The sequence below is a fragment of the Corvus brachyrhynchos genome, unplaced genomic scaffold (assembly GCF_000691975.1).
Source record: "Corvus brachyrhynchos isolate BGI_N302 unplaced genomic scaffold, ASM69197v1 scaffold142, whole genome shotgun sequence".
NCBI lineage: Eukaryota > Metazoa > Chordata > Aves > Passeriformes > Corvidae > Corvus > Corvus brachyrhynchos.
Window position 1 is genome coordinate 370,121 of NW_008237226.1, and position 16,067 is coordinate 386,187.

Genomic DNA, 16,067 nt, shown 5'->3' on the forward strand with positions numbered 1-16,067 from the left:
CCGGCCATGCGGCTGGAGAAATAAACATCTCTGAAACATCTAGCAAGAATCTGTCTGTCCATATATATTTCCTTTCCACGGGACTCCTGGTTTGATATATGCGTGTTGCAGGATCCCCACTGCAACATCGCTTCATAAGATAGAAGAAATTCATTTGCACAATACAGTCTTTGGAGCTGTGTAATCTAAAATCTAAAAGCTGTGTAATTTAAAATAATGTTATTATGTTGGATTTTTTAATCTGTTTATTCTTTTAATTTGCTTTGCCTTTATCATTAGCCATCAAATAGCACTGAATCCAGTTCAGTATTCACAAAAAAAGAAAAATATGTGTATTTTTTGTAACTTACATGAAGGGGGAAAATGAAGTTGTAAGATTAAGAGGGCTGTCATTAAAAGTAGTTTGAGTACAAAATGCCGTTTATTCCTTATCCTCTGCAATACGTTTTGTTTAATTGCCATATCTACATCGTGTCAATCCAATGTGGTGTGACATCTCCTCTGCCGTTCTTATGCACTTTCTAAAGGTTTGTTGTTCCCAGAGACCCTTGAGATCTTTATTTCTTCAGTATGTCAGAGACAACAGAGAACTCATAGGAAACTTAAACATCTCAGTAAACCTCTAAAACATTTCACTAGCAAGGCACTGCTGTGTGCCCCGCGGTTTTACGGTCCTGTAGCATGGACACAGCGCCCAGCTATCAGTCCATTTATCAGAGAGGTGGAGGACAGTAAGCAAAGGTATCCTAAAATGAGTGATCAAGTGGAATAAAACCAGGAATGGATTGGTGACTACTTTATAGTTTATTTATGGCTTTTTTAGTCATATGCCTTGCTCATGTTTCTGCGTCTCCTCCTGTCAGCCTCTCTTTTAAGGAAGAAGACACATTAGATCAACAAACCATATATCACCTCCACATGCTAATTAAACACTGAAGTGTTATTATGCAATATATAGATTGTTTATTGATATAGTCTCATGCTGATAATTGATAAAAACCATTCAAAGTCATAGAATAAGACTGTGTGCAAAGATTTATTTGTTTTGCAAAATCCAAGTTGAAGCCATGAACGAAGGACAAGTATTTGCATTTCACTTATAATACTATAGCAAGGAAGATATTTATGTAAAGGGTGTAAGACAAGGGCAGCAATGGGGAAGAACAATTCATGTAAATCTCTGTTTATTCCAAACACCACTTTAGTAACAGTGTGGATGCTTCAGTACAGTATGGTGAGATACTCTCAAAGTGCAGGCATTAGGGCTGAGTGCTCTGCAAAGAGTGCTCAGTTTTAGTCTTGACTCTGTATGTGACACTGTCACAAATTCCTAAATAAGTGACCCATATCTTTTAAATCTAAATTCCCACTAATTATTTTCCATGCTCACCTAATTAGCCATTTTGTACAGTACAAAGTCAATAAACACCTGAGAGTATTTATTGCAGAGCATACAGCAATAGTTCTCAATCTTTACCAAAGGAATAACTGCCAACGTAACTTCACAGTAAAAGTTACATGCACCTAATAAAGACTAAGGTTTCCTTTAGTTCAGCTATATTTTTTTTCAGCTTAACCATTTAGTTTGGCTGTGTTATCCCATCAGACAACACTGTGTTCATTTTTTTCTTTGTTGTTGGTGGTATCACTTCCATTGTCCCCTGCAGTCAGGGCATGGCTGTATTCCAGCTGTCTGCTGCCCCACCTCAGCTCTCTTCCAGTTCCACTTCCAGTTTTCATCTTGAATAAAAAATAAACCATGAAGCCCATCCCTAATAAAATGATGAGGACCAGAGTAAGTAGTATCCACATATTCAGGTGACCACTGGCTTTGTCCTTTTTGGCATCTATAAATAAATAAAAAGCAAATAGAAATGAATGAACTGTAGCAACAAATAAATATAATAATATTGAAAACTACAATATCTCTCTTAATTACTCAGGGGAAAATCTGTTATAATATCTCTGTGTCAGTCTTCCTCATAGATCTTACCATGCAAAAGGAGGATCAGAGAGGGGGTGACCAATTTACCAAAGCATTTGATTATCTTGGGGTTCCCTAAGTGTCTTGCAGATAATGATAAATTAGGCTGGGAAAGAATTCACTGGTAAGTAAGTAAATTAAGCTCATATTTAAAAAACAAAACAAACAAAAAAAAACAAACCAAAAAAAAGACCCGAAATAAATAATATTAAATTCAAGCACATATCTGAAATTGTTTGGAAGGTGAAAAAAAATCTTACCTTCCACGTTTGCAGCTGCTTTAAGAATAGCTGTCAAAGATAAAGACAAATGTTAAGACAAAATCTAAAAAGGTCACATTTTCTTCCTGACAGTTGCTTGTTAGCAAAAGGTCTGGTAACCTGCATATCATCATCACTTCTGAAAACACATCTGCTAAATTAAGAGAGCTGAAAAGGTGCAAAAGATTTTTAACCCCATATTCCCTTCAATAAAACGGCAGTGTTTTGCATATTAAAGCCCCCTTCTTGCTTCTTTTGTAATAACCAGAATATCTCCAAGCACTGGTAGTTTCTGACTGTTTTAAGTGGACTCTCTCTTCTCCCCTGATTAATTAACCTTGCCCTTTTCACCACGTCTGTTTCTCGTGGAGACTGGGAACAACTTGATCGACTGCTGAGGATATTTGAGCTTTCCTGTATCGCACACAATTCTTTTGAGACCCAGCAGGTCTTAATTTACCATAATTCATTTGCATGTGTAATTACACGTAGAGGCTCAGGCTTTCTTGTGCAGCGTTTCCCGGCTGTGCACAGAGGGCGCCATCCGCAAGGCTTTTCCCGGCGGCTGGGTGGGAGCTGCTGGGAGCTGCTGGGAGCTGCTGGGTGACGGACACGGCCAGGATGAATCTGCCCGTGGGAGAGTGGGATGCAGCAGGAGCCGGGCTGCTGCAGCAGAACCAGAGCAGTGCGTTGAGCTCAGGTGTGATTGCGAGCACGAAGGAAAAGCAGCTGTTAAATTTGTCCCTTGAAAGGACGCGGAGCTGGCTGTAGTGGAATAAATATCTGGTTGTGCTGGAACGCCGTTCCTCTGGAGAACCCGGTGTCAGGGAATATCCTCTGTACTTTGGCATTGCGCATCAGGGCCGCTCAGAGTCAAACCCGTCAAATAAACTGTGTGGTGATAGAGAGTTTCTGCTTTCTGACATGTTTGGTAACAAAGAACTGTCATTCAGCAGTGTCTGCTGCCTGCAAAGAAAACTAGGCATTGTCCTAAAAGCAGAATTTTCCTTTTGAGATCATGCCCTCAACACTGGTGTGACTGCTGCTTTCCCCACCAACTGCAGGTTTGCTTTGGTGGGGAAAGGACTGAACCTCAGAAACATCCTGAACCTTGGGGTTGTGAAATAGGGCAGGAAATTGGATGTTTTTGCAGAATTAACAGTTAAACTCCAAAATACCACATGGTTGTTTGGCTCACAATATTCTGATGTTTCTACTTCCTGACTAAAGCAGATGGTGCTCAGTTATACAGAAACAAAATATTAAAAAAAAAAGGAAAAAAAAAGCTAACCAAAACACTTCTACTCTTTTCAAAGGTCACTATGTGCTCTCTGGATTGCACTTCCGTTTCTATTTAAATAGAATTGCTTCATCCATCTCTTGCTGGAACAGCATGTATCATACTACAGCAAGACAAAGAATAGCAAATTATTGATGCCACTCTTGTTCCATAGAAAGAAAATAGGAATGTTAGTAGAAAAAAAATGGGTTTATGTTGGAGGGGAACGAAACAACAAAGGAGTTTAAATTTTTTTCAGGAATTATTTATGATTTTTACTTATTAATTGAATAGTCCTCACAGAATGTAAGAAAATCTGAGGTTATAAAGCAAGAAATCATAAACAGGGCAAACAACAAAAAAAATTGCATTATTTTTGTCTGAACATTGAAACATTTGTATCAGTCCTTTGTAATGATCATATTGTGCTATCACTACTGAAATAAAACCATAAATGGAAAGAGCAAATATTAAAGAAGTCACTTACTCTTTGGTTTCTTACAAATAAAACCCTTTTGGGAAGAGCAAGGCTGGACACTCCAGTTGCCGGTGGCCGCAGACAACTCCACGCAGAAAGCCAGCTCATCCCACGAGGGCTGCCCCTCACCCCAGTTGACAAAGTCTAAGGCACTGTTATCTTGCCAAAGCAGCTGCCCTGATGTTGCAAAAGTTAGTATCAATACTAATAGATCCACAGGAAAAGTTTTCACCTTAGTGAATATTAACATAGTATTATTTTGTTCAGCCTAATAAGGCAATATTACTTTCTTCAAAAATTCCACCTGTTGTTGTTTTTGTTACATTTTATCTCATTTGATTCTTGTCTCAAAAACAATATAATTGCTTTCCCAAATTATGATTTGCAGATTTATCAGTCATTTATATTTCTCCCTATTTTTCTCTAGGATATTAAAGTTTCAAACTGAAAAAAGCTTAATTCAGACTTTTGATAAAAAATTTCTAAATTATTATTTCAGCAGCACTCAATGAAAATCAAGCAGCTTTTACTATAATGCTTAAACATATGCTTAGTTAAAAATGAAAACTTTTTTTCATAGACCCTAACAAAAAAAGAATGTTTCAATGGGATCAAAATAATCTAAAATCAAACACTTTCTGACTGCTTTTAGTCTGGTAACAGTGTTTTCTTCCAGATGCATGTTTTCTTCTGCATGCTTTAGCAAGCAGCCTAATTTTTTCCATACAGAGTCACAGATGAGCTTGATGCTGTGGGCTCTGGCTGGACTCTCACAGGTCCCGCATGAGTGTTCCCCAGCCATGAGAAGATGAGAGCCAGCCAGGACTTGTTCCCAACAGGAAAAGCTTTCTCAGAGACCAGGAATACGAGAGAACCTCAGAGAGGACTGAGGTCTGAACTTCTACTATACTTCAATTGGCTGCTTAAAACCTATTTATTTTATTAATTTTTTGTCCATTTAATAAAGTCTGTTTATGGTTATTTATAGAACTTAGAACAGTTACCATTTACATTTCTGTATATTCCTATCCAAAAGCCGCTTGTCTTGCTTGTGTATAAGTCTGCATGTTCTATTAAAAAGTTTGATTCAACCACATCTTCTATGGAAGTCAACACAGCACCTATAAAAAAAACAATGGAAGAACATTGGAGATATCCCCAACATAGTTACAGCTTTTGAGATAGGTTAAGTTTAATAAAAAAACCTCTCCTGCTGGTAGGGAGTAAACAAGAATTTAAATAGAGACAACAAGGTAGTGTACAGCTGTAGGGGAACAGCCCGGACAATGAGAAAGGTCATCTAAAGTGAAAGACACAAAAGCACAGTGAAGATGATGACTCTTAAACACCAGACAAAGTGCACTGTATTTTCAAGTGATTGGATGTTATTTTTCATAGGAATTATGAGTGATTAATTATTTGTTCTTCATGGTTTGACAGAATAACATATAGCATGAAATATTATTGTGTAACAAACAAATTTGCAATTCAAACTGATGTATTAATTTTTCTGGCAATGGTGGTAGAGTAAGAGGGCTAAGAGGATCTAAAAAGATATGAAACAAAGGATTCCTTTCTTTTCTATTTCCTGGCCTCCTGAGACATGCATGAGATAGCCAATGACTCAGCAGCAAAGGTGAAAGAGTGCCAAAGTGCTGCTCCTATCTTGGTCAGGAACAGATGTGTCCAAAGACAGGGAGGGAAGCATTTTCCGTCCCTGGGCTCTTCAGTCTGCCAGGGAGCCTTACTGATAGAGCAAGGGCTACCAGGCAGCACATGCAACCCCTTTCAGACGACACAACCCGCATTAAAAATGAGTGATGGTTATTGCCATATTTACTTCATATTGTGTGGGGAGAGATATGGAAAAGAAGGAATAAGGCCAGAAACAAGTGGGGTTTTTAAAAATCGCATAAAATTTAAGATGTTACTAAAAGGAGAAATTTTGTGAATGAAGAAATATAACAAGAATCAAGCACAGCTGGAAAAATAAAACTAGGAAATCTGATCACCTTGAATTCAACATAACCAAAAAACACATAACAATAAAAATAAATGAGACATTTATTCCTTATTTTTCATATTTGTAGATTTTGCATTATTACTTTCCAAGATTTTTTTTAAATAGTCCTATATTTGGGTAAAAATAATAATTACCTGATTGAACGCATTGAGTCACAGACTGAGCCCAGCTCATTTCATTGGCATTGAAGTTATAGCAGTGGCTTCGGAAAGGAATCCAAGATATGTGATCAGATTCAGGACAAGTTCCAGTATCCTGCGGGGGATCAGAAGGAAGGACATCTAGAAGAAATGAGATATTATAGATGCTTTCATTCAGTAAGGATTACAGTTCTTCATATATGAAATCAAGTATTAAAACCACCTTTTCTTTAAAGTACTTTAAGTATTCTTTGGCACACAGTGCTAGAATTATCAGTGTTAAAGTCAGGGGTGACAGTGAGGATCAGGACTGGCCAGCCACAAGAGGACGACTCAGTGTGTACCTGTGCTCTTCTGTGTTACTAACTTAATCAAACTTGTACTGTCTCAAGGATATTTGAGTGTTCAAGGATTTTTGTTCTAGTTTATTTTGTTATAACCAACAAATTTATATAAATAAAAGAAGCATTAAAAAGCAGAAAAAAAGCCTCCTAGAAAACTCCCAAACTCTCAAGAAGTTCTAATAAGTTTTATTTTAAATGAAATATCGTATAAACCCTAGTTTACTGTAGAAATCTCCTATTTAATATTTTCCTCAAGATAACAATCCTTACATAAAATTTCTGAATATCTTTATATCTGACAAAGCATGGAATAATCTGAGGCTTATTGAATATTTATGTGGTAACCCCTCATTTTCCTACAAACAATGACATTATGGAAAGAAATGGCGACATTGTCGATTAGTACATGTGTTTTTAAAACAAAAGTTGCAAATTAATAGCTATGAAATTCAGAGCATGGCCTAGAAAAGAAATTAAAAAACAACCAACCAACCAAAAAACCACAAAAACCCAACCCAACACAACCCCAAACCAAACCAAACCAAACCAAACCAAACCAAACCAAAAACAAACAAACAAAAAACCCCCTCAACCCCCCAAATAAACTCTGTATTTTCATTAGGTGTGTGTCACTAGAGCTAACAGATGTTACTCTAACACAAATGAGAAAGCAAAAAAGCTCGGTCCCATCTTGAGGTTTGCCTGCAACTTTTACTGTGTAGTATTTCTCAGTGCTACCCACAGAAACCCTATGGAGTATGAACTTTTGTTTGGGCCAGTAACAGACCCTTTTTTATATGATAAAACTCTTTCTCCTTTATCCACATTTTGGAATCTAATAGTAATGAAGTAACAACCACTGTAGGAATGATGTGTATATGTCAAAGAAAAAAAATCTGTTTTATACTCAGTGGATTTCATCAATTACAGACCTTCGCATAAAACCCCCATCAGCAGAACCAGTTTTACACTCTAGACTCAATGTGAAATGTCTAATGTTCCCACAATCTCTGTGATCTGTCTGCCTGCTCCCATGGCAGCTATCACTCCAGCCCATTAAAATGGAAGGATCTTGGCTGGTGAATGTCAACTCCATCAAAGTAAAACATCTGAATGCAAAATAAAGGTATTGACATTACATACTCAGGCTTATTCCTCAATATATACTTAGACATTTGCAATTCAGTCAAAGCAGATAAAGCAAGGTTTCTGCCATAAAACCAAAAGTCATTGCCATTGCTTACCCTCAGATTCTTTGCAGACAGGAAGATGTTTTTCATTACAAGGTGCTGTTTTCCAGCTCCCAGAGAGTGCTAGATAGACACAGGCTCTTTTCTGTCTTGGTTCTCCATAGTCCCACTTAGAAAAACTTATTTTCCTTTTATCGGTCCATCTATAATATCCATAATTCTAAAATTGAAACAGACATTTAACATAACAGTTCTACACTCTCATTTGATGTTTCAGATAAATGCAGTTATACAGAAGCACATTTTCAAAGTGATACAGGCAGCTCAGTTTGTACTGTGCTAGTACTGTTAAAATACTGGTTGAATCAGGACTCAGCGACATATAAACAAGACACAGCAGTATGGCTCGCATGCTGGAACAGCCCATGGAAGTGTTTAGAAGGCTAAATAATGCTCCCTGGGGACTCAGTCCCTTGTTGGGCAACGTTGTGAGGTGGAATTCCCATCCCAGAGGAGTCAGATCTCCATGAAGAGCAGCAAGACCATAGGAACATGAAACCTGTAGAAAGCTTGGGTGGAAATGGGTCTCAGAGTTGGCAACCAAACAAGGACTCTAAGCTCCAGCAGTTTTGAGGAGAAACATTTAGGAGTAAACTGCAGCTATCACTATGAGATACCTGAGAAAATTATTACTTTTTAAGAAGAAAATGAGAAATACGCTGAGCAGGACTTCTTGAGTCTTTGTTTAGTCTTCCCTCCTCCCCTTTTTTCTTTTCCAGGAAGAATCAGAAGAATTACAAGGAAAAGCACACAGACACAGACAATATATTGCTGCCAATAAGAAGAGGGGGATAAGATGTGGTCTCACTCCAGTGTATAGCTGTGTCAAGAGAGGTGCCAGGTACACAAGGTCATACTGAGCTTGGCATCATCAGGGCAAGATCAGTCACTTCCTGGGGAACAGGCGGAACCACAAAGCTTCACTCTGCAAAGTCACGGATGGCTCATTTATGAGTACCAGGGGAATGTCTGGTGATTCAAACTTGGTCAAAATGGAATTTTAGCTGCTTTGTAAATCATACTTCTGTGACTGTAAAAACAACCAACTTTGATATCAAGTGGACTTAACACTATTATTTTGGTTTGGGCAGAGATGCCCTGTGGACTTGTGCAAGTGGAAGGATTTATTTTAAGGTTGGTGACTACCCATCACTTATGTGAGCATTTGGTCTGGTGGGGGGACACATACTGTTAGAATAGTGGAAATACGTATTGTTCAGCAACAAATTCATTGTTTCAGACAATGTAGCCTTCTGAGGAGCTTTATCAGAGTGTTGCTGCATCATATAACTGGAAATGCTATTTTTACACAATATTTATTACAAGTATCCCTAGGTATACTGAATTTCAGACATGTTTTGCTATGTTATATATTAGAGTGGAATGACAACTAGTAAAAACAATGAATGGTTAAGATGATTATGACAGATGCAAAAGCTTTGTTATTATCAAGAGGTTTTAGTCAGATCAAAGAACAATGCAATAGAAACATGATAGTTAAGTGCATTTAGCAACTGCATATTCACTAGGGAAGCTGAAGCTCAATTTGTCACTCAGTCACAGAGCTAATAAGACTGATTCTCACTCAGGTGTTCCCTTACAAAGTGGTGGAACTTGATTTCAGTATTCACTACTTCTGGTACAGTATAACTTTTACTGATTTTCATCTTTGGGACCTAGCAGGTGTAACAAAGAGTGTATGCTCAAAGGTGTGTGGTTTGGCCTATAAACCCTTCTGAACCAAAATGTAATGGAAAAGCTACAGCTGCCAATGATCAAGAGGCACTAGCCCTACTGACCATCTTGGATCCTTTGAGTAGGGGTCACCTGACCTAAAAATGGCCATCTGAAAGTTTACCAGATGTTTTTACCTAGGTGTCCAAGATTTCCACAGAACTAGTAAAGAGAGTCCAGCACCGCCAAAGGTTCTCATCCTTCTCCATTGCCTAAAATGGAGTTTAATGATTTAAGATAGATGAAGTCAAAAGATGTGAGACTGTCCACCAGTCCTAGGTTTCTAAATCTGTTCATGCTACAATTCTTCTGCTAATAATAACAACATTTAACTTTACGAAATATTAATTTATTAATCTTACCACATTGCTGTTGAGCCCAATCCATAAGGGCTCTTCATATTGCACTGCCCGCAGCAGCAAGAATATATTACTGTAATAATCAAAAATGCTGGCAAGCTCTGAAGATTTCTCCTTGCATGCTTTTCTTGCTTCTTCCCAATCCATTTTATAAGGAATGATTAAATAGCTGCTGTTACCATAATGGACAAAATCAGAATCTGGACCACTTGTGGGATGAAACAGTTCAGGCTCTGTAGGAAAGAGGTACAAATTTGAGAGGAAGAGGAGAAAACAGTGAAAAATTACTAGGTACTGGATAGCAATATTGCTTTTGAGTAACAGATGAATATGGTGTGCCAGCACAAGCATCAAGTAACAGCATTTCTCACACAAAACCAAAGAGAATTATTTTAATGGCAATTTGGAATTATTTTAAACTATGGTGTAAAAACACATACAGGGATTAGAAAGAGGCAGAGAATGAGCTGTGTGTACCTATAAACATACACTGACCAGATGAAATGATGTGAATACTGGTTTCACCATGATCCTCCCCCAGAGCTCTCCATGTCCCCCCACCTCAGTGCAGGTGAACTTCTTCCCAGGCACGAGCACAGGACTATCTCCATACTGCTTCAGTCTCAAAATAATTTTTTTCTAAGCAAAGTTTGTGGCCCTGCTGCTACATCTTTCCCTTGTAGAATGAAGTGAAAAATGAAACTTTATTTGTACCTTAAATTATATATGCAGAAGTAGAAGGCAAAGGCCTAGAATTAGTGATGGGGACAGAAGAAAAGACATAAACTGGCTTTGTGTTCAGTCACTGTTGAGGATGCCCTGGCAATTTTTTTTGCTAGTGTCACCCTCATGCAGCTTTCTGCCCTTGCATGGGACAGAGCTGTGAATCATCTGACCCAGCTGTGGCTTCTTCCTCTATTTTAACTTGCTGCTCAGCACTTCCCTGTTTTTGTTCCTGCAGACTCTGCAGTGTAGCTCTGCTCCGGATGTGTCTCCCACCCTAAGGCTTCGTGAAGAAAACTGGAACTTTTTCCCTTCTGAGTATTGCTGTCCTTGTGTTAGGAAGGCCTTTCTAGAGACTGATGAGCCAACTAATCAGTTTAATTGGCCTCAGTTAACCCCCAGTTGGAGGTCACTGAAGGATTTGTCTTTTTGTTTTGTATTTGCAAAATAACTGGATTCAGGCTCCTAGATCTACGATAATTGGGTAAAGCACAGATGACTAAACTTTTCTGTTAATAGAGAAAACAGACATTTTGAAGGCATAGCCCTTCTAGGAACCTGGTTTGGGCACTTTTCTTATGATGAAGATGGTGAATCCTGTCTTCAAAGTGTCTATATGCCATGTGCAAGCATCTGATTAAGTGTGGATGTCTGCAGGGTAGGCAATGTTGGCTTTTCTGAGTGGTGGTGGGTGTGCTGATGGGGAGAAGTCGTAAAGCAAAATATTTTCTATAGTCCTTTATCCCAGAGTGCCTTTTTGTCTACTTTCCTGAGCCAGGAAAGTAGCCCTGCTTCACTCACCCTGCCTGCTATAGCCACAGCTGTGCACTTACAACTGAGGACTTAAATGGACGGATTTTTCAGTAAATGTTTTGCAACAAAAAAAAGTGAAAAATAAAACTTACCACTGTCCATCTGGCAAATATAGCTTTTTTTATGCTGGCAGTCAGTATTTTGCCATAATCCTGCATCATCTACAGATCTTTTTGTCATTTCAATACAATCAGTCTAGCGCAAAAATAAAAAATAAAATTATTGCTGATAAAGTGCAAAATTCCAAGCAAAATAACAGAAATAGGTATGAGGACAAAAAGCTAATAGCTTTCTTTTCTAATTTTCTGGCTCTTCTTTTCATGTATTGCTTGTTGGAAATTAAATGCATTATATTATATATCTTAAGCAAATGTACTTTCATTGGCAGATTGCTGCAAGAACTTCTGTCAGTTTATTAAAATTCCTTGGAATGCATTGAAGTTATTTTTACTATGTAGTTAATGGTAATCTGTACTGAATTTGTTGAAGTTTCATTTGGATTCTCATCATGCAAGGAAAAACTATAAACCAGAATAAAAATCACAACTAATAACACTGAATATTTTCAGTAAAATATAATAATTATAAAAAGTGTAATTATTTCTAGTGGTAAAGATAGTAAAGCATTCCTTTTCTGCAGTTCTAGACTTTGACAAAGGAATGAGATTAAGCCTAGACTCTAAACAGGTCTATTAATTCCTGAGTACAGCTTTAAAAATTTGATCTTTGAAATATTCAGTTGCCTTCTGCTTTAAGCAATTGAAAATAAGATCTTATCTGAGACAGAAGTTAGGCTGGGTACTCGAACCTTGAGTATGTTATTTATGTTATGCATTTTCTGATTTATTTCTCTTTACCTGTATTGTAATATACTTCCAGTCAACCCTTGTGAATTTATCTCTGAATGGGAATCCTCGTGCCCACTTTGAATAGTCAAAAACGCTTCCATCTGTCCATAGATATGTATCCTCACTGTTAATATCATTCAGCCCAATCCATGTTCCACTGGCAATATCGTTTAGGTGGAAGGTGAGGAAGGCTAATAGAAAATAGATTAAAAAAATAAAACAAAAATACCTGAGGATTTTCGTCTCTTCAAATTCAATGTAAATCAAATTACAAATAAAACAACCAATCATCTTCTAAATATATTGGAAATACCAACTTCAATATTGTTTGGCTATGAGCTAATGGTAAAAGAGAAAAATTACAATAGGTAATCAAACTGAAGCAGTTTGATTTCAGGGAAAAAAAAGAGGGAAAAAAGGAAAACATTTTTGATTTAAATTATTTAGGCTGCATGGAAATATTATAGAAATCAGGGCCAAAAGTGACTTCAAAAGTATTGTCTTTCCCAAGGGAGCATCACCTGCAGATATGTAATTTCTGGTTGATGTTTATTTAATGTCTAGCTTGAATATCTGTGAGCATTTCATGACTATAAACTATTACAATTTATCCCATCTTCCAAGGCCATGGGGAACAGAATATTCTGTTCCTTCCACATAAGATGTTTGCCAAAACTTGGGAAGTGTCATAATATCTCACTCCAGCCTTCCCTCTGGATCAAACACCTCCTGGTCTTCCCTCATAGATGATGCAATTTAGATCTGGGGGTCGGTTCACCCTCATCCTTAGATGGTGACGTGTGGTTTCATACATAGTGCTGTAAGACTCAGATGTCATACCTTGCACTTGATCACTGTGTATAGAGGCCAAATTTCCCCCTAATTCTCTACAAACACTTCTTGCTGAGTGCCAAGTTAGTTTCTCATCTTCTCTGGATCCAAATATTTTATAACACTGTGGAGAGAGTAAAGAATTAGACAGACTTTCAGGTGGCAAAGAATATTAAAACCATTGATCTGGATTAATTCCGTGCTAGTCCCTGCATGCAAAGAGCTGCAGATGAGGGATCTGATGAAACACAAAACTGTCAGCCTGAAAGAAGGAGACCCAGCCAACCCCAGAGATACGTGCACAGTACTTAAAAACCTGTGGAGTCACTGCTGGGAAAGAGCTGACAACTGCCAAAGCTTTTGAGGAATTAAATTACTGAAAAGTAGAATTTTTGGGGGACTGGAACTATCTCCTGATTGTGAACCTAATTTGAAGCAGGTAATAATCTCTCAGGTCAAGTTTTTTCAATTAAATACCACAGATGGAGAGCTCATATGAGAACTCACTTGAGTGGAACAGCATCGGGAACAAGTGCCCTTTTGTATGGAGGTTTTTCCTAAATACCAGTGTAAAATATTTTTTGTGTGGTTGTGTATCTTCTGTGGGACAGAAGACATGGCTCCTCTCTCTTCATGCCCTTTGAATGCATAAAAACTTTTCCTATTGATTGCATTGTGGAATTGATTTGTGGTTTTCCTCTGTTAGTCTGTTTGTTGGGGTTTTTTAAAAATTCATATGTCCAGGTTTTTTTGCTTAACTTAGCAGAAAGCAATGCTTGGTTTTCTTTTATATTTGATTTGACATCTATTGCTGTTCGTGTTACTCAGCTTAAGATGAGTTGCTGTGATAGCTGATTACTTATGAAAAGTGTGACCTTTTGTTTTTTCATCTGTCTTACTCAGAGAAACAGGGTTACACTTACAGATAAGGATAATGTATCGGGATTTCTAAGTATGCCTAAAATAAGCAGGAATATCTAGAAACTGGGAAAGTAACTATGGCTAAAGGCACAGAGACATTTATAAAAATTATAACTTCAAACATAAAAATCACTTTCTTTTGAGATTTAGTTACAAATTTGCCAACCTGAAAATTCACTGCACTGCTAACTAGGATACCACTTAGTAAACTGGTGTATAGAGGAATTTATTTAATGAGATAAAAGGATAGTTGTTTTCTTCACCTATAGCAAATCTGCTAAATATGGCTGAGATTTATTACTGTACCTTATTGTTAAACAAAAGCCAGGTTTCAGGACATCCTCCCAGAGGTGGAAGTACAGTAGGAGCAAATCCTGAGTAAGTTGAATTGTGCCTTTCACAGATAAAGGCATTTTTCACAGCACAACTTACGTCTTTCCAAAAGCCTGTAAAGAAGTGGAATACATAAAATCACTGAAAATATTACAGAATACAGGAAAACTTGTACAACCACTGGAGCAGTCAGGCCCAGATGGCATTCATAAAGCACAAATGAAACACATTTACCTAAATACACTCCTCCTTCCTTTACAATATGCTTCTTTCCTAAAAGTGATAGCACTGTTTCAAACTTGAGCATGTTAAGAAAAAATGTCAGTATTATTGAACTACCTCTTTGTGGGGTAGCTTCAAATTTAAGTCTGTACCAAATATTTTGGATTTTGATGCTAAATTTTACCCAAATATTTCTTGTTGCTATTTTACTCACCAAAATCCTCTGACATTATCACACAGTTTTCATCATTATTTGCAAAATTGGGTTCATTTGGAGCCCAGGCAACATAATTCACTGGGGTGTCATCCAGCCATCTGGAAGAAACAAGGGGACAGTGTCTGCCAGACAGACATCTCAGCAATCAGCCAGTCACAAGGTCTGTTTGGGCAGAGGGCTACACAAGGTATTAGCAGTGACCAGAGGGCAAAGGCTCTACATATCCTGCAGAGGACACAGCCACAGCATTACTGCTGCTCTCATCTGTTTAGTACTACCATATTCCAGGCAGTGTATGGACATCCTTTAAATCCCAGAAAGATGTCCTCCTGAAAGTCTTCTATAAACAGATTGTTAAAACAAGTTTCCTGACAGAAATTTCAGAAAGCTGTTGGGTGAGACACTGCTTATGCTTCTTGCTTCCAGCTCACATAACTTGAACCACTTGGGGTTAATTTGATTTAACGCTTTCACATACATTTTATCAAAACCTCCTGGCCCTTTTCTGTAGCCACTGGAGATCTGGTCAGAGTAAATCTCACCCTTAGGTTGATGTCAAAAGTGGATCAGGTAAATAATATCCTAAAATTAGCTGTTTCCTTTCACTGTTTATGCAGGGTTGCAGTTTTCAGTGTAAGACATAAAGTGAGCTGCATCTTAGCCATTAATTTTTATTGGGTTTTCTCTCCCAAATTTGGAAGGAAAATGCATTTCTCTGCTTAAATATAGAAGAATGTAACACTTCTGATGTGAGACAGCTCCTGAAAACTATCCAGAAGTCAGTTGCCCAACAAGTTTCATTTAACTTGTAAGACGAAAGTGCACACAGAAGTGCTCCCTAGAGTGAGATGAAATTACCATCATTTGTTGTCCATTACATTTTCCTTTACTCACCTGAATCTCTGATCAAAGCTGACAACTAAGCCAATGAAATATGATTTTCCTCTGTGTTTTGTGTACATCTAAAATAAAAGTAATTAATAGTTAAGCAATAAACTGTTCCTCAATGTCAAACAAAAATCTGAAAGCCAATTAACCATGCCTGTGATTTTTTTCCCCTTTTTTTTTTAGAATTTGAGCCTCATATAAGGAAACTGTAGGTTCAGACTCAGGTTTCAAGCAAGCAACAGGTATATGTGGAACATCCTGGAGCGAAGAGCCCTCTGTACAGGAAAGCAATTGTCACTGTGCTGAACACTGCATATATTAGAAGAGATGAGCAACCCGGGCCAGAACTATCCTTCTCTGCACCTTTAATATTTGCATGCCATTTTCCTCTACCTATTAAAAACAATGCCTTTTTTTACA

At 37.7% G+C, this 16,067-nt stretch overlaps 1 protein-coding gene across 3 annotated transcripts in view; it reads right to left on the reverse strand.

Moving 5' to 3' along the window:
• Nucleotides 1–1,012: 1,012 nt before the first annotated feature.
• The window catches only part of LOC103612332 (macrophage mannose receptor 1), a 33,790-nt gene continuing 18,735 nt past the window's right edge, over nt 1,013–16,067 (reverse strand). For all 3 annotated transcript variants that reach the window (XM_017729210.1, XM_017729208.1, XM_017729211.1), the window contains 13 exons: nt 15,654–15,721; nt 14,757–14,857; nt 14,294–14,433; nt 13,076–13,190; nt 12,245–12,426; nt 11,480–11,582; nt 9,855–10,084; nt 7,753–7,918; nt 6,159–6,305; nt 5,006–5,122; nt 4,011–4,178; nt 2,245–2,274; nt 1,013–1,847 (listed from right to left, as the gene is read on the reverse strand). In XM_017729210.1, the coding sequence (XP_017584699.1) occupies nt 1,603–1,847; nt 2,245–2,274; nt 4,011–4,178; nt 5,006–5,122; nt 6,159–6,305; nt 7,753–7,918; nt 9,855–10,084; nt 11,480–11,582; nt 12,245–12,426; nt 13,076–13,190; nt 14,294–14,433; nt 14,757–14,857; nt 15,654–15,721 (1,812 nt within the window). In that variant the 3' untranslated portion in view covers nt 1,013–1,602. The remainder of the gene's footprint in view (nt 1,848–2,244; nt 2,275–4,010; nt 4,179–5,005; nt 5,123–6,158; nt 6,306–7,752; nt 7,919–9,854; nt 10,085–11,479; nt 11,583–12,244; nt 12,427–13,075; nt 13,191–14,293; nt 14,434–14,756; nt 14,858–15,653; nt 15,722–16,067) is intronic.